Source organism: Paramisgurnus dabryanus, chromosome 22 (genome assembly GCF_030506205.2).
Source record: "Paramisgurnus dabryanus chromosome 22, PD_genome_1.1, whole genome shotgun sequence".
Taxonomy (NCBI): domain Eukaryota; kingdom Metazoa; phylum Chordata; class Actinopteri; order Cypriniformes; family Cobitidae; genus Paramisgurnus; species Paramisgurnus dabryanus.
In genome coordinates, this window is record NC_133358.1 from 22,099,290 (window position 1) to 22,115,276 (window position 15,987).

At 35.8% G+C, this 15,987-nt stretch overlaps 2 protein-coding genes and 1 non-coding gene across 3 annotated transcripts in view; 2 read left to right on the forward strand and 1 right to left on the reverse strand.

The window, feature by feature from the left end:
* Window positions 1-12,129: 12,129 nt before the first annotated feature.
* On the reverse strand, window positions 12,130-13,546 carry rrs1 (ribosome biogenesis regulator 1 homolog). Its single transcript, XM_065258265.2, has one exon. It carries the CDS (start codon window positions 13,492-13,494, stop codon window positions 12,445-12,447), a length of 1,050 nt encoding a protein of 349 aa, XP_065114337.1. The 5' UTR covers window positions 13,495-13,546; the 3' UTR covers window positions 12,130-12,444.
* A 236-nt stretch (window positions 13,547-13,782) lies between these two features.
* Window positions 13,783-13,872, forward strand: trnar-ucu (transfer RNA arginine (anticodon UCU)). Its single transcript is given in 2 exon segments — window positions 13,783-13,819; window positions 13,837-13,872. It is a non-coding gene; the product is annotated as a tRNA-Arg (tRNA).
* A 681-nt stretch (window positions 13,873-14,553) lies between these two features.
* The window catches only part of pola1 (polymerase (DNA directed), alpha 1), a 56,139-nt gene continuing 54,705 nt past the window's right edge, over window positions 14,554-15,987 (forward strand). The window contains exons 1-4 of the mRNA XM_065258266.1: window positions 14,554-14,702; window positions 15,349-15,473; window positions 15,557-15,653; window positions 15,762-15,842. Of these exons, the coding sequence (XP_065114338.1) occupies window positions 14,654-14,702; window positions 15,349-15,473; window positions 15,557-15,653; window positions 15,762-15,842 (352 nt within the window). The 5' untranslated portion in view covers window positions 14,554-14,653. The remainder of the gene's footprint in view (window positions 14,703-15,348; window positions 15,474-15,556; window positions 15,654-15,761; window positions 15,843-15,987) is intronic.

Sequence of the window (15,987 nt, forward strand, 5' to 3'; positions counted from 1 at the left end):
TTCTGGCTCAACCCAAAACAAACACCTGTTGTACTCTCTGACAGTGATGTGTACATTCAGAAAGAAGTTTAATTTTGAGGCCCTGACTTTTATAGAGTTTATTATCGATCTGCAAGCGGCAAAAATTACTTCTATTCTGTGGTTGGCTCTAAACGTAACTGTACTAGTGCTTTATTGGTGATGGTTTTATATGTTTTGAAAGATCAAAAGAGGCAAGTTTTCAAGTTGCGATTTAACAGCTCTGGTTAAAGCTCTTTTTAAGTGCATCTACCTTTAAAGGGATAGTTCACCTTAAAATGAAAATTCTGTTATCATTTACTCATCCTCATATTGTTCAAAACCTGTCCCTGCTGAAAAAAACAATAAAACCATTAGAGAAAATTCTAATGGTTTCCATTTAAATACCAATAGGAACCATTAGCTTTTACCATTAAACCACTACACTGTAGTGTGTTTTGGGCCATATTTCATTAGAACCAATACATAGAACCAATACATACCATTGGGGACCAACAAAGACCTGCAGTGTGTTTTGGGCCATATTCCATTAGAACCAATAAAATTCCCAATAAAACCAATAGAATTTCTGTGATGGTGTCTATTGTTTTTTTTTAGCAGGGGTATGATTTTTTTTTTTTTTATGAACCCAAAAGAAGATATTTTGAGAAATGATGTTCAACACACAGATACTGACAAATGACTTCCATAGTAGGAATAAAAATATTGTGATAAATGATGAAGAAAATATTTTGATAAATGATGGTAGGCACACAGTTGACGGCAGAGGCGTCATGCCCCCTCGGTTTTTTGAGCCAAATGGATTTTGCATGCAACCTCAAAATCAAAGCAGTGTCCATTAATCTGTAACTTGTCTTTTAATCTGTTTAATATGCAAAATATTATTAATTTTGTGCTGCATCCTTGTCACTTTTCAGAGATTTTTGCCATTTTGATAGTGTTTTGATCGTGTTACATTACTTTATTCTGGCGGCAGGCGCTGCAGTCAGCGCAGTCGCAGACGTCATCAGCGTCTGAGCGCTCGTTGCAGTTGCTTCTGCATTTTGCTTAAACGTGTAAGAAACGCTCACAACATTTCCAAACCCCATTACGGTAATGTGCAGTTAACCTCTTCTGTGTAGAAAATGTATGGTTTAAAATGTGACCGTCTCAACGTTAGTAAGAGATTTCTAGATTAATCTTGGTACAATGCCAAAGTTCGCCAGAGTTCACGGGGGCGCGAAATCACACATGTGAGGTAAACTTGAATGCAAAAATCTGTTTCTTTAATAATTTTATCTTAACATATTTTTTTAATAATTATTGAACATTAAACTCAATCACGTGGATATAGCTTATGTAATTTTCGTTGTTTATATACGTTATGGATTTAAAATTACATTAATTGTATAGGACAATGAATTAATGACATAATTAAACAAGTCATTAAACAAAACGTAAATAAACAAAAAATGCTGTTTCAGATGTAAATATGATGCCAATATGTAATTATTTCGATTGAATTGTATTTGATATGAAAGTTAGTCAACACTTTTATTTTGGAGGTTTTTGCATGAAGGCAGGAGCGTGCCATGGAAAAGAAAGCTCTATAATATTTCGTTTGATGTCTCTGTGTATGCACAAATTTCTGTAAGCTCTGCACACTGTGCCCCCTAAAAAAAATGGTGCACGCCCCTGGTTGACGGTACCCATTAAATTCCATCATATGTTTTTTTCTAATGGAAGTCAATGGTCACTATCTGCTGTGTGTTTACCATCATTTCTCAAATCATCTTCTTTTGTGTTCATCAGAAAAAAGAAATTCATACATAACCATGTTTAAAACAACATAAGGATGAGTAAATGATGACAGAATTTTAATTTTAAGGTGAACTATCCCTTTAATAGACAATAAAGGTTCATAAGATTGTCTTCTTCGAGCTGTATGGTTTTCCACCATACTTTTAAAATGCACAGAACCATAAAATCTAATAAATGTTAGCATACATTAAAATGTGTGTACAAATGCATCCATTTGCATATTTATTCGATTTGACAAAAGGCTTGTATACATTTGTGAGCAGAAGAATAATAGTATGCATGCAAACCAGGCATGTGTGCACTCATGTGTGTGCGTGTGTCCCAATGCAACATGTGGTACAAGCTCATCCCGTGAAGCCCCTCCCTTGGGTATATGTGCACATTGCCTGCCATTGTGTGCCGTAGACAGCAGATGGTAGGCTCTTGCTGCATTGACAGACCCAGTCATCTGGCAAGCACCCACATTTCAGGCGGGAAACGCAGGCATGGTGCTTCAGCGCCAAAGGTGGTTATTAATACGGGTCAGTCTTTCCAATGGTGTCAACTGGCTGACTGCTGAGATTTTGGACGTTGTAGGGGCCAGGCACATAACTATACTGTATACTGTACTATAATTTAACTGGATTTATAGACTAAACAGAGGTATAGTGAGTTGTGCTTCACATATGTTATGTTTTAATAGAGCTGCTATCTGATAATGAAACCCAATGTGGGGATTTAGCTTTTTTGGAAGAGGCACCTGGTTATAGTGGTCGTGAATTTGGACACCTTGTTCTTGTGGGTGTGGTAGTCTTTCTGTACCCATTTCATTCTTTTGACCTGACAATCACAACACCAGCTGTTCCCCAAGGTGAGCTCTGGTGAGCAGGTGCCGTGAGATGAACTCACCATGTCATCTTAATTTTTAGTCTTGCAATTTTTTAGAGCCCACAAGTAGATAAATGGGTCGAACAATGATGTGACATCAACAGTCGCCCCATCAGTGGATTAGTGCTAATGAATGTTTATAAGAGCCTTGAATTAGGGGCCAGGAGAAAGTGTACTTACTGTGAGCAGTAAGATGGGCTTAGCAGATGGCCGAGGCACCTTATTAACCTAAAATATGAGATAAGTCACTTGAGCTGATTCAAAGGAAACGGTAGCAAAAAGTTAATCTTTTAATGCGTATGAATGGAGACTGAAGTGGAAAGATTGTGTTGGATGTCTGTTCCAGAGAAGAAGCCAGACTGACCTGTAAGAAGATAATTGCTATTTGGGTGTATGATGCCACTGACTATATTACTTGATATATTTAGATTCACTGAAAAAAATGTTTAATTCAATTCCGTTTTTTTTAAGGTAAGTGGTTGCAATCAATTTATTTAAGCCACATTTAAACAAAAGTTTTTTAAGTGTTAAATAAAAAAATTAAAATGTACATTTTTAAAAAAAAATGTAGCTTAAATAAATTGATTGCAACCACTTACCTTAAAAAATTGAGTTTATTGAATGAATAATTTTTTTCAGTGTTTGATGTACAGTATATTTTCAGATGACAAATTTGAGATGTTTACTGAACAAACATTGAGCAACAAGTTTTTTCCTGAAGATATTTTGGGGATTTTCGCCTGGATTTGGCCTACCCAATTTCAAAAGCTTCTCATACCCACATGCAGAGGTTTACATACAAAAGTTTGATATCATTTTACAGGAAACCCTTTGAAATTACATAAAACACTGTTGAAAGTGCTAAACATGGTTGTATTTGTTGTTAGTCCTCTAATAAATACAAAAATAAATAGGCGCTTTTTGGTGGTTTTTTTCTAAAGTTTTTATTTGAAAGTGTACAACTCTGGCCCTGGGTGCCTCAGCTAACTGCAGACAGTTTTGTTTGATTCCAGCAGTTGTCAGCTTACAGAAGAAAAATGAATTTTTTCTCTATCATAATCTATGCAAAAGTTATTTTACTCCAACTGATGGGAGGATTAATACCCTTTTTGTATACAATTTCTGCCTAAAAACATTTGAAGTGTCCCCATAACCACATACAGTGGAATAAATGCAATTTCTTTAAATCATTTTAAAGAAAACCCTTTGAAGTTACATAAAAAGCTGCTGTTTGTGACAAATTTTCTTGTTGTTTTTCATATGATGAAACACCAAATTTTCTTTTTTATGTTGTAAACACTGTCTTTGATAGTGTATAACTCTGGTTCTGTGTGCTCTAGCAGACTGCAGACAGTTCTGGTTGTTAGCAGCAGCAGACAGTAAACACCCAAAAAAACTCTTTAGCATGTCGCATTCAAAAGATATTCTCATTTTACTGAAGGGTGTGAAAATACATTTTTCATATAAATATTAATTTTTTGTTTTGCACATATAATAAATAGCAAGGGATTATTAATGAACACAACCAAATAAAATGCTGTGAATGGACTCATTGTTTAGAGTAGGACCTAAGATAAAAGATGGTGTATCATTTGTGGCTATCTGTGCTATCTGAGGCAGCTCACGCTCAAGTTTCCCATAAATTTACAAAAGACTATTTTTTACCTTATTATTCATTCAACGATTGTTGGATATGTGTTGATAATAGATCACAAATAACGCTGTAGCCTTATTCCTGAGAATGAGAGCTTTCATTTGATATAACACTTGCCCATGTTTGTCATATTTGAAAAATATGAAATATGTGAATATTAAATGATATTAAAAAATATTGGGGGGGGGGTGATGGTGTAAATTAAGTGTAAATAACTTTCTTACAGTAAAAGATATGTCAAAGTGATGCATATCTGCAGAAAGAAGAGACTCCAAGCTTTCAAACAGTATCTCATATGTGTTACTGGTGTCCATGACGGACCATTAAAGATTAAAAGAACATTTTATATTAAGTCAAAATACGAAATTTTGGACCCGGGACAGGGTCCTCAGGGTTGAAGAGGTTAAAGTGCATATTTGACTTTAAGAATAGGAAATGTATTGTAGACAATATATGAAACAATATATCTACATTCACTGTCTAAAAAAAATGTCAAAATATGCATCCCAGCTGTCATTGGGGCAGTACCCTTTCAAAAAGTACAGCTTTGCACCTAAAGAGTTCATATTAGTACCTTAGGTACATACTGGTACCAAATGTATACATATTTGTACCTAAATGGTGCATGTATAACCTTAAGGGTAATGCTCATATGTCTTATTTACATTCCATTTTAAGTGGTTAAATACAATAGGACAAAAGTCCTTCATACGCCAGGGTAACAGTTTACCTAAAAAATGTTGCAGATGTATAAACAATCCCCGAAACGATCAAATATATACAAAAGGCTAAATCTAGAGTACATTTACACTCAAAAACCTTGTGCTGTTTTAACCCATAGTTGAGTCAAATTTAAACATGACTAATCGTTTGGAGTAAATTTACTCATGCAAGGTTGATTGAACTCATGGTTGGATCAAATATGGACATTCATTACTAGTCCATACAGTAATACTATACACTGTTAATAATATTTTTTTATTTATTTTTTGTGAAAAAATACAACTTAAAAATTTTAACTCAAAAAGGTTGAGTGAAAATTGTTGTATCAACTAATAATTTCTAAGTTGAATGAACTCAAAATTCTAAGGCAACCAGGTATCTTACTTTTTTATGTTGAACCAACAGAAATGAAATATTACAGGGATGAAGTTATTGTAAAGCATACAGCTATATTACTTCTCTATACAGCCTCTGTACAGCCCTGTAGGTAAGAGTCATTCAATAGACCTCAAAAGCCCCATTGGTGGCCCCTGGGTTTTCCTACAGAGCTTGGATGAGTAAGTTGGCAGAACTGTGTGCAGCAGTCAGAGGCTTGGCCTCTCATCTGAGTGCCAGGAAGGCACCCTCCCCTCTGTACTCCCCCTGGGGGATGTGTAGCCTACCACTGCTGGAGGACACAAAAAGGAAACAACAAGCACAAAGGCCTGTTTATTCATGATGACCCAGATTCCGACGCTTTGACAAAATGAGACAAGTGACAGGCTGTTCAGCACAGCTCTATGATTTGTGTAGAAGGGACTGTCACCAAACAAATGACCATGGCATAGTTTAATCATCCACACCTTGACTACAAGAGCACAGTAGCCCCCAAAATCGCCACCCAGAAATTCACACTGGCATTAAAGAAGTGAAAAGTGTGAAATTGTGCTGGCACCGTTTCTTACCGGTTAATAAAGACAAAGGTCATGGAAAGGGCTTCAGTTGAACTTAAAAGGCTGTGTTGAGATATCAATAACAACTTGGTTTTGCAAGTCAATTCAACCTACTATTTTAAGATTTGAAATTGTTTAACTTAATTTGTTAAGTTAAAGTTACATAAAAATATATGTTGATTTGACATAATTGTGTAAATTCTTTGCTTCCTTAATTTTTTCATTTAGTTTAATCAACTCAGATTTACAAGTCACTTTAACTTACTATTATTTTACCTTGACTATAAGTTGTTATAACTAATAAAATATAGTTAAAATAAGTCTACTTCATTTAAGTTGTAGCAACTCATCTCTTGTCAAGATAAACAATTGAACGTTGAAATGACTTGTAAATCGGAGTTGAATAAACTTAAAAATTTAAGGCAGCAAAGATTTTTGAATATCCTGCTTATTTTATGCTAAAATTAATACAGTGACATATTTTGACACTTAAGCCAGAGAAAAGTAGAAACATCTTTAAAGCAAAAATAGGTTTCTTATTTAGTATTTGAGTTAAGAAAAATACACTTGAGTGAAAAATTACACTCTATGCTGGGTTATTTTCCTGCCATTGGGTTTAATTAATCCAGCATTTTTAGTTTAAACAACTCATCTTAGATTATATTACAACCCTATCGGTTGAGTTTGTCCCTTTTTGACCCAACGCTGGGTTGAAAATAACACAATTTTTTTAGGGTGTAATAAAGAGGTAAAACTAAATGCAAGTTTATTTTTCTTACCCCACTGGCAGATTTTTTTCTTGATTTAAGCATAAACTTACTTAAATAAAACTTAATGTGTAGATAATGTTGCTTATCAAGTAAATGTATCTCACTTTTTTTGGAGATATTTGTATTGGAAAACATTAAAGAAAATACTAAGAAATTCAGTTTTGGTTAACTAATTATCATCTCAAACCTTTATTTAAAAACAAAAAACATATGAAGCAAAATAATAAGCAAGCAAAGCATTTAATAAAAAGTTGTGTTAAAATTTGAAAAAATTGTATTTGGACACTTTTTGTTGTCAGATTTGTGGAACCCCATACTCAGTGTTTTTTAAAGTGTTTTACAAAAAAGCAGGCACATTGACTTAAAGTGGGTGCTTAACAAAAAAAAAAAAAAAAAAAAAAAAAACATATTAGAATAATATATGTAATGTCGGCACAACAAATCTCCAAAATCAAAAAAATGTCTATTATTCAAAAATGTGTTGATCCTTTTGGAGCTTTGGTGAGTCGACTCCCCATATATTTTTCTTTTAAAATGATTTAAACATTAGATTTAAAACTTAATATAATAAACTATATCTGTGATAGGACACATGTGAACTTCATACATCCATTAAAATTATCTTCGGACCATTTGACAAAAAATTAGAGATGCACCGATATAAAAGTTTTCCCCCGATACCGATTATTTAGACTGCTATCTGCCGATACCAAACGTTTGGTGATTATATTAATTTGCATTAACTAAATTCTGAAGATTTCCTTTTCTGAATGATATTTATTCATATAAATTATAATGACCATTAATATTGAACCATAGACTGTAAAAAAGTATTGAACATTAAGCTAGTGGTGTTTCTTTACATTTTCTATACAGAGAGCTCAAATTCATTGCATTTACCTGTTCTCTTTTGAGGATCGGCCATGACTATCGGCTTTTTTTAAACTATCAGCTTATAGTGTGAAAAATTGCTTTTATCTGCCGATACGGACTATTGGTCAATACATCTGTGCATTTCTAGTTAAAAATAACCGAAAAGGTCTATAATCATCTGTTTGCAGATACCTCCAAGTTAGCTTTTTTGTCAATCTATGCAATGAAACATACATATTTTAAATTGACTTAAGTCGGCACATTTTGGGGCCACTGTAATGCATACAAACAAAACTCTGCAAGTCCTTTGGGAGAATGCATTGTGCAAGCAGACCAAGAATTGATCAGTGCTGGTGTGCTATGGGTGTGCATTGTAAGCTAATGAGCTACGAGATGAGCCACCTGTTTGGGGAGTGTATACTGAGAGGTTGAGCAGCTGCCCATATGTGTGTTAGTGGGGGAAGGCGGGCGTAAAGATCTGTAATTTGCAGACTCATTATGTATGATGGCATACTCACCCGGCGCCCTCCCCCAGGATCAGTATACTCCCAGCCTGCACTGAACCAAAGCCTCTGCCATTATGAGTGAGCTCATCCCTCTGGGGATATAAACAAAAGCTTAACATGTCACAAAGAAAAACAAACCAGATCCATCCTTACACTGTCCTCAGATGCACCACTTTTCTTTTTGTTTAAAACATAGCCTATGCAAGTACAAAGTACTTATAAAGATTATGATCATACCTTTTTTTATTTATAAATATGTTTTTAACTGATAAGGCTTTTGTGTCACTGTTTGTGCAATTATATCCCTGTGGAGCACACATGGGATAAGTTAATTGCCTTGCTAAGTTTGTCATTTGTGCAAATATATGTGTCTATGTGGAGCACATGGGATATTCTGCAGGCACACATAGGACCTTATATTTCTTCCCCATAGTACCTTCCTCGTGCTTAGATAAAGTAAATCAGGGCTCCAGACTAACTTTTTTCACTAGGAGCACACATGGCCCCCAAATGAAAATTTTAGGGGCGCAACCAGAAAATTTAGGGGCACATACCGTAAATCAACATGCTAACCAAATATTCACATTTCTACTAATTTCCACTGTATTACTAATAAATACTTTGATCACAGATGAAGAAATTACAATGTGCTGTTTTAAATTTAGTGTCACATCACAAAAAAAAGGTCAAATTTACTGGTCGCACATGTGCGACTGGATGTAAAATTCAGTGGCACACTCTCAAATTTTGGTGGCAAAATGCCACCATTTGGTGGCAGTCTGGAGCCCTCTAAATGACATAACCTCTTCAACCCTGAGGACCCTGTCCCGGGTCCAAAATTTCGTATTTTGACTTAATATAAAAGATTCTTTTAATCTTTAATGCTCCGTCATGGACCCCAGTAACACATATGAGATACTGTTTGAAAGCTTAGAGTCTCTACTTTCTGCAGATATGCATCACTTTGACATACCTTTTACTGTAAGAAAGTTATTTACACTTAATTTACACTATCACCCCCCCAATATTTTTTGATATCATATAATATTCACATATTTCATATTTTTCAAAAATGACAAACATGGGCAAGTCTTATATCAAATGAACGCTCTCACTCTCAGGAATAAGGCTACAGCGTTATTTTTGTTCTAATATCAACACATATCCAACAATCATCGAATGAATAATAAGGTAAAAAATGGTCTTTTGTAAACATATGTGAAACTTGAGTGTGAACTGCCTCAGATAGCACATATAGCCACAAATGATACACCATCTTTTATTTTAGGTCCTACTCTAAACAATGAGTCCATTCACAGCATTTTCTTTGGTTGTTTGCATAATTAATCCCTAGCTTTTTATTATATGTGCAAAACAAAAAATTAATATTTTTATGAAAAATGTATTTCCGCACCCTTTAGTAAAATAAGAATATCTTTTGAATGCGACATGATAAAGAGTTCATTCTTTTTTTGGGTGTTTACTGTCTGCTGCTGCTAACAACCAGAACTGTCTGCAGTCTGCTAGAGCACCCAGAACCAGAGTTATACACTATCAAAGACAGTGTTTACAACATAAAAAATAAAATTTGGTGTTTCATCATATGAAAAACAACATAAATAACAATATTTGTCACAAACAGCAGCTTTTTATGTAACTTCAAAGGGTTTTCTTTAAAATGATATAAAGAAATTGCATTTATTCCACTGTATGTGGTTATGGGAGCACTTCAAATGTTTTTTGGCAGAAATTGTACACCATAAGCGTATTATTCCTCCCATCAGTTGGAGTAAAATAACTTTTGCATAGATTATGATAGAGAAAAAATTCCTTTTTCCTCTGTAAGCTGACAATTGCTGGAATCAAACAAAACTGTCTGCAGGGACCTGAGATACCCAGGACCAGAGTTATATACTTTCAAATAAAAACTTTAGAAAAAAAACATAAAAAGCGCCTATTTATTTTTGTGTTTATTAGAGGCCTGACATCACATACAACCAAGTTTAGCACTTTTAACAGTGTTTTATGTAATTTCAAAGGGTTTCCTGTAAAATGATACCAAACTTTTGTATGTAAACCTCTGCATGTGGGTATGGGAAGCTTTTGAAATTGGGTAGGCCAAATCCAGGCGAAAATCCCCAAAATAGCTTCAGGGTGGAAGAAGATAACTCTCCATCAGCAAAGGAGGCCAAAGGAAAGTGGCTGTGTGTTACCACCATCTAGTGGTTAGATTGTGAATTACATGTAAGATAGATTAAAGGGATAGTTCACCCAAAAATAAAAATTCTGTCATAATTAACTCACTCTAATATTGTTACAAACCTGTATAAATTTCATTGTTCTGATGAACACAAAGGAAGATATTTTGAGAAATGTTTGAACCAAACCATTCATGGACCCCATGTACTTCCATAGTATTCTTTTTCCTACTATGGAAGTGAATAGGGTCCACAAAAGGTGATGACAGAATTTTCATTTTTGGGTGGACTATCCCTTTAAAAGCTTGCAATTCAAAATCAACCTGCATATTTTGTACTTTGAAATAGCCTAAATCTGAAATGATCACACATGCATTAAAATGTTACAATTTACAAATTTAATACAGCAATATAAATGGCCCATTTCCTCTTATCTTATAAATATAGGGATAATATAATTACCATACATACCCTGCATTCTCAAATCACCAGCACTAATTGATTTTGACATAAATGGTGCCCTAAATTCTGTCGATTGGCGTGGTGTAGGGATTATTGTTCGACTAATAGTTTTACAAGCCAGTCAACAGATGGGCATTTCTCCTCCCCAGTTGATCTGAGTTGATGTCAGTGGTCAAACACCATCCATCAATTGAGTGAAAATCAAGATATTAATTTGTATAGAAAGATGCGCCAACTCCGCAGACACATCAATATTTTGAGCATATGGTCTTGTTTTACGATGGATGGATTGGGTAGAGTTAAGGCCATCTAATTATTTTGGTCTTTATATAAAGTGATCACAAATCAAGTTTTTAGAGACTTATTTAATTTTAACAGCAATCAAGTCAAACTAATAAAGACAGCAAGCATTATTATTCCATTATTCAGATTTTGGTGACAATTATTGGACAGCCATGTGGATGTCATACACCAATACACATCTAGGTGGCTGCCTTGAGTCACATTCTTGTACTTGGATCATTAGTTTAGTTCCTTATAAATGACATATTATTTAACAGTTTTGTCATTTTTGAACAGTTTATGCAAACCAGAAAATTGGTGCAGCATGTATTTTTGGAAAACATATGTCAATTTCTTCCTTGTTGTGAAACAACAGGTGTTTAACTTAAACATGTAGGGGTGGTTTCCCGGACAGGGATAAGCTTAAGCCAAAACTAGACCTTAGTTAAATTAGGAAATAGTACTAGTTTTAACAACCATGCCATACTAAAAGCATTACTTGTGTGCATTTTGAGGCAAAACAAAGGGAACTGATGTATTTTAAGATATGTCAGTACAAGTTGTTTTCAGTTTTGACAGCTCTTACATTTATTTTAGTCTAGGACTAGTCTAATCCCTGTCCGGGAAACCGTCCCGTAGTGGCTTAAATACTAAATATACAAAACAGGGCTCCAGACTGCCCCCAAATGGTGGCATTTTGCCCCTAAAATTTGAGAGTGTGCCACTGAATTTTACATCCTGTCGCACATGTGCAACCAGTAAATTTGACCTTTTTTTCCAAAAGTGCACAATAAAATGTGACACTGAATTTAAAACAGCACATTGTAATTTCTGCATCTATCATCAAGTATTTATTAGTTATACAGTGGAAATTAGTAGAAATGTGAATATTTGGTTAGCATGTTGATTTACGGTGTGTGCCCCTAAATTTTCTGGTTTCGCCCCTAAAATTTTCAGTTGGGCACCACTGTGCTCCTAGTGAAAAAAGTTAGTCTGGAGCCCTGCAAAAACATAACAAATAATAGTAAATGACATAAGAAATGATTCTGCTGATGTTTTAAATTTATTGCAATATCACATGAAGAAGAATACTTCAAAGATGTAAAGTCACATTTGGGGAAACACCATTTTTCTGTTATTTCCCAGCACTGCAACAATGACAATTGTACATTTTATTATTTGAATATTCAAATGAAAAAAAGGAAAAGAAAACAATCTGTTGTAACATATTGTACAGAATCAAAGTCCAGGACCAAGGCACCTAGTCATATAATAAAGACACCTGCCATATCTGACATGGCACCTCACATACAATATTTTAAAAATCTTATAAGTTTTAAGTCCACAGTGTTGTAGGTTTTAGCGCTTTCCATGCTTCATAGGTGGTTTACGTCCTTTTCCCTTGGGAGCTTTTCCTTTGGGACCTTTTCCCTTTCCACCAGCCTTGCCTTTTCCTTTACCAGCCATGTTTCCTCTGTGTCCCTTCTTTCCAAATGCCTTCCTTCTGTCCCGAGCCGCTTCCATGTCCTCTTCCCTCATTTGCTTATTCACTGCTTTAGTGATGTTGAGCCGTGGGTTTTTACTGTCCATTAGTTTCAATAAATCCAGCTGTTTTTGCTTCTCACTACCAAAGTCACCAATAAGAGGTTGGAATTTTCTCTTTTTCCCTGTGTTCTTTGGTGTTTTCTCCTTGGGCAGGTTCTCCTGAAATTTACCCACAGAGGCAGTGGATACCTTGGCAATACTCACAGCCTGTGCCAGCTCTGCTTTTGACTGATGAGGGGTGGGTGCGAGCCCCATGCCTGGCACCTTGATCTTCTGAGCTCTGGCGATGTTCTTGAGTCTGTTGTATTCATTTCTCGCCACCCTCTCCTTCTTAGCCTTATTTTTCTTTGCAAACTGGTCTTCATTGGGATCTGCTTTTTCTGGTACCTCTATCAACCATTCCTTTGTATCATCTTTGGCACGTTTGTATCCCCATCGTCTCTTCCATTCCTTGTGAACTTCGTCCCAGACCAAGTTTGTCTTCTTTTTCTTCTGAATGCCTTTCAGCTTGGCAAACTGTTCCCATTTTGTAGGAGGTTTTGGTTTGGGTGCAGGCTTCTGCCTGGGCAGTGCAGTAGTTGGATCTGGTAGCTTAGCCACGATTACTTCTTCAACTCTCTCGGTTGGTAGTTTCCATATCTCATTGATGAGTAGTTGCGTGTTGTCTCTTGCCAGGGAGCGCAGAAACTCCTCCCGATTATTTCCTTTAAATTCCCGGGTATCTATCCGGTTCTTATCAAACGCAAGCAAGCTACCTGGATCAAATTCAAGATCCAACTCTTTGTTGACTGTAATACTCTTAAGCTTTTCGGCCTCGTCTCTTTCAGCCTTAGCAAGCACGTCTTCTATACTACAAGAAGCCATTTTGCACGTAATGTAACGCAACAGCGTGGTATTCTCACATGTGCTTCTATGAGCGGAAGTACGTCATTTCAAAATAAAAGACCCTAAGATAAGTTAAAATTCCCCTGACGCTGAAGAACAAAAGTAATAAAATAAACTGGTTATTAATACAAATATTGATCAAGCGATTTTGTGCATATACTTATATATATAAATAAAATTAGTTCGAACTTATTAAAACTAAAATATTACCACCCATGTCAGGGCGTTGTTGCGAGGAGTACGGACGCAATAACAGGACGTCCCATCGGCTCTGTGGCGCAATGGATAGCGCATTGGACTTCTAGATTGAAGAATGGGGTCATTCAAAGGTTGTGGGTTCGAGTCCCACCAGAGTCGCACTTTTTTAATTTCACAAATGGTCACATGCCAAATGGTACTTGCCTAATATTTAGAAGAGATGCGATTTAACGAAACAAGATTCAAAGATTCAGTCCAAGTTTTGAATCTTACAACAGCAACAGTTACGACTCCATAGAACCGATCACGATTTTTAAAGCTGTATTACATTCAGCATTTCAATGGTACATGTAGGACACAAACACATAGCCTACATAGAAAGGATAGGGTTTGGACGTCTGATTATGCATGAGTACATTTTAAAATGAAATTAATTCTGATAATATTTGATATCCTGCACACAGTTTCCATCCCAAAAGTCTGTATTAGATTTTTAATCTGTGAACACGCAGTCCACGGATCTTCTGAAAAGCACCAGTTCTTTAAAAAAATTACAGTAAAAAGTTTGTTTTCAAAATACAAATGACACTAATCAGTCATATATCAGTTCAACGTAAACACTTCTGGATCATAGCAGGCGTGTTCGACCTCATGCGGCGCTGCCCAGATTGATCAGCATAAGACATCAAAGTATCGCGAGAGCTATTCGAAAACTGTGCAATCGCGGTATTATGATGTCATATTTCGACAAGCTGCGCAGTTACATATGAAGTCGCATACGCTTGCTAGTTATGATTGGACGGCCAAAGTCAAGACGTCATATCCGATGCTCGTGTTTCCCCGGGAAAACGCTTTGGCGCGGAATCTGTTGTATTGGTTCCGCGCTTCTAGAGGAAAACGCAAATCCTACCTCACACGGCATATTTAAAATAAATTATTAATGGCTCCTGTTTCAAATTCAGATAAAGACATGGACGGTGGAGATTGTGGTAGGTTTTACTCGCTTCAAATACTGTGATTAGCGTGCAGAATACTGAATCTTTTCAGTCAGAGCCACTCTTTCGCCGTTGGCTATAAGTTACTTATATTGCCGATATACTATTTCATGTTTTCTGATACAGTTACAAAATAATTAAGAGTTCATGACGATTTATCTATCAGGTAACGTTAACGTTAAATCTTTATTTACATCATTCTTTGACTGGTAACTTAAACATAAAATGTCAACCATGACAATGACAGAAATGTGCCTAAGTCTGCATCACTTTATAAAGGATATTATTATCTAGAACATAATAATAATTAGTATGTAATTTCATTGTTTAATACTTGAAATATTACAATTTAGTAACACTGCCTGTGTGCACCTGTTGTTAACCTGCAGGATGTCCTTTTATGGACTGTTATGGACTATTAAATAAATGTGGCGAGTTCAATAACAATGTCCAGGAGCTGCTTTTAAAGGCATTGTTATAATGATAACAGTATTAATGCTTAAGCTTTGTACTTAAGCTTACGTTTAAGGTGTTGTTCTCTGCCTATCATGCTACTGTTTCCTGTGTGGTTAAAACTTGGAGTGTCTCTCCAGCTATGTTTGTATTTTGGTTTAAACCCCATTTCATCCTTTCACTGTAGATGCATCTGACACATGTGGCATTGCCACCTCGCGTTCCAGGCGAGAGAAAAAGGAGAAAGTGGGACGCAAGTCGGCCCTGGAGCAGCTTAAGCGAGCCAAGAAGGGAGAAAAGGTCAAATATGAGGTATGTCGCTTGTGAATACACAGAAAGTTGACAAACCCCCACGTTCGTTGCGTGCACTTGTTTTGACATTGTGTTGTGATCAGGTGGAGGAGTTCACAAGTGTGTATGAAGAGGTGGACGAGGAGCAGTACTCAAAATTAGTACGCGAGAGACAGGACGATGACTGGATCATTGATGACGGTCAGTCTGCTGATCCACCGTTACTTTATATGTTATGTAATGCTTTCCTAAATGAGGGGATATGCTCAGATCTCATGACCAGCTGAATTTTTCTGTTATCTGTGTCAGATGGGACTGGTTACGTTGAGGACGGAAGAGAGATCTTTGATGATGATTTGGCAGATGACGCTCTAGAGAAGGCTTCTAAAGGTAAATTCAAGAGATCCAAAACATTTGCAAGGGTGTTTAAATCAAAAGTTAAAATTTCTTAATATATGAAGAGTTTGGTTCCAAAATGCAATAAATCCATTTAGACTAATTTCGGTAAAACATGTTTTCTATACCAAGAAAGTGA

Excerpts from the sequence above, each read along its gene's own strand:
- rrs1 (XM_065258265.2), bottom strand. The coding sequence starts at position 13,494 with ATGGCTTCTTGTAGTATAGAAGACGTGCTTGCTAAGGCTGAAAGAGAC.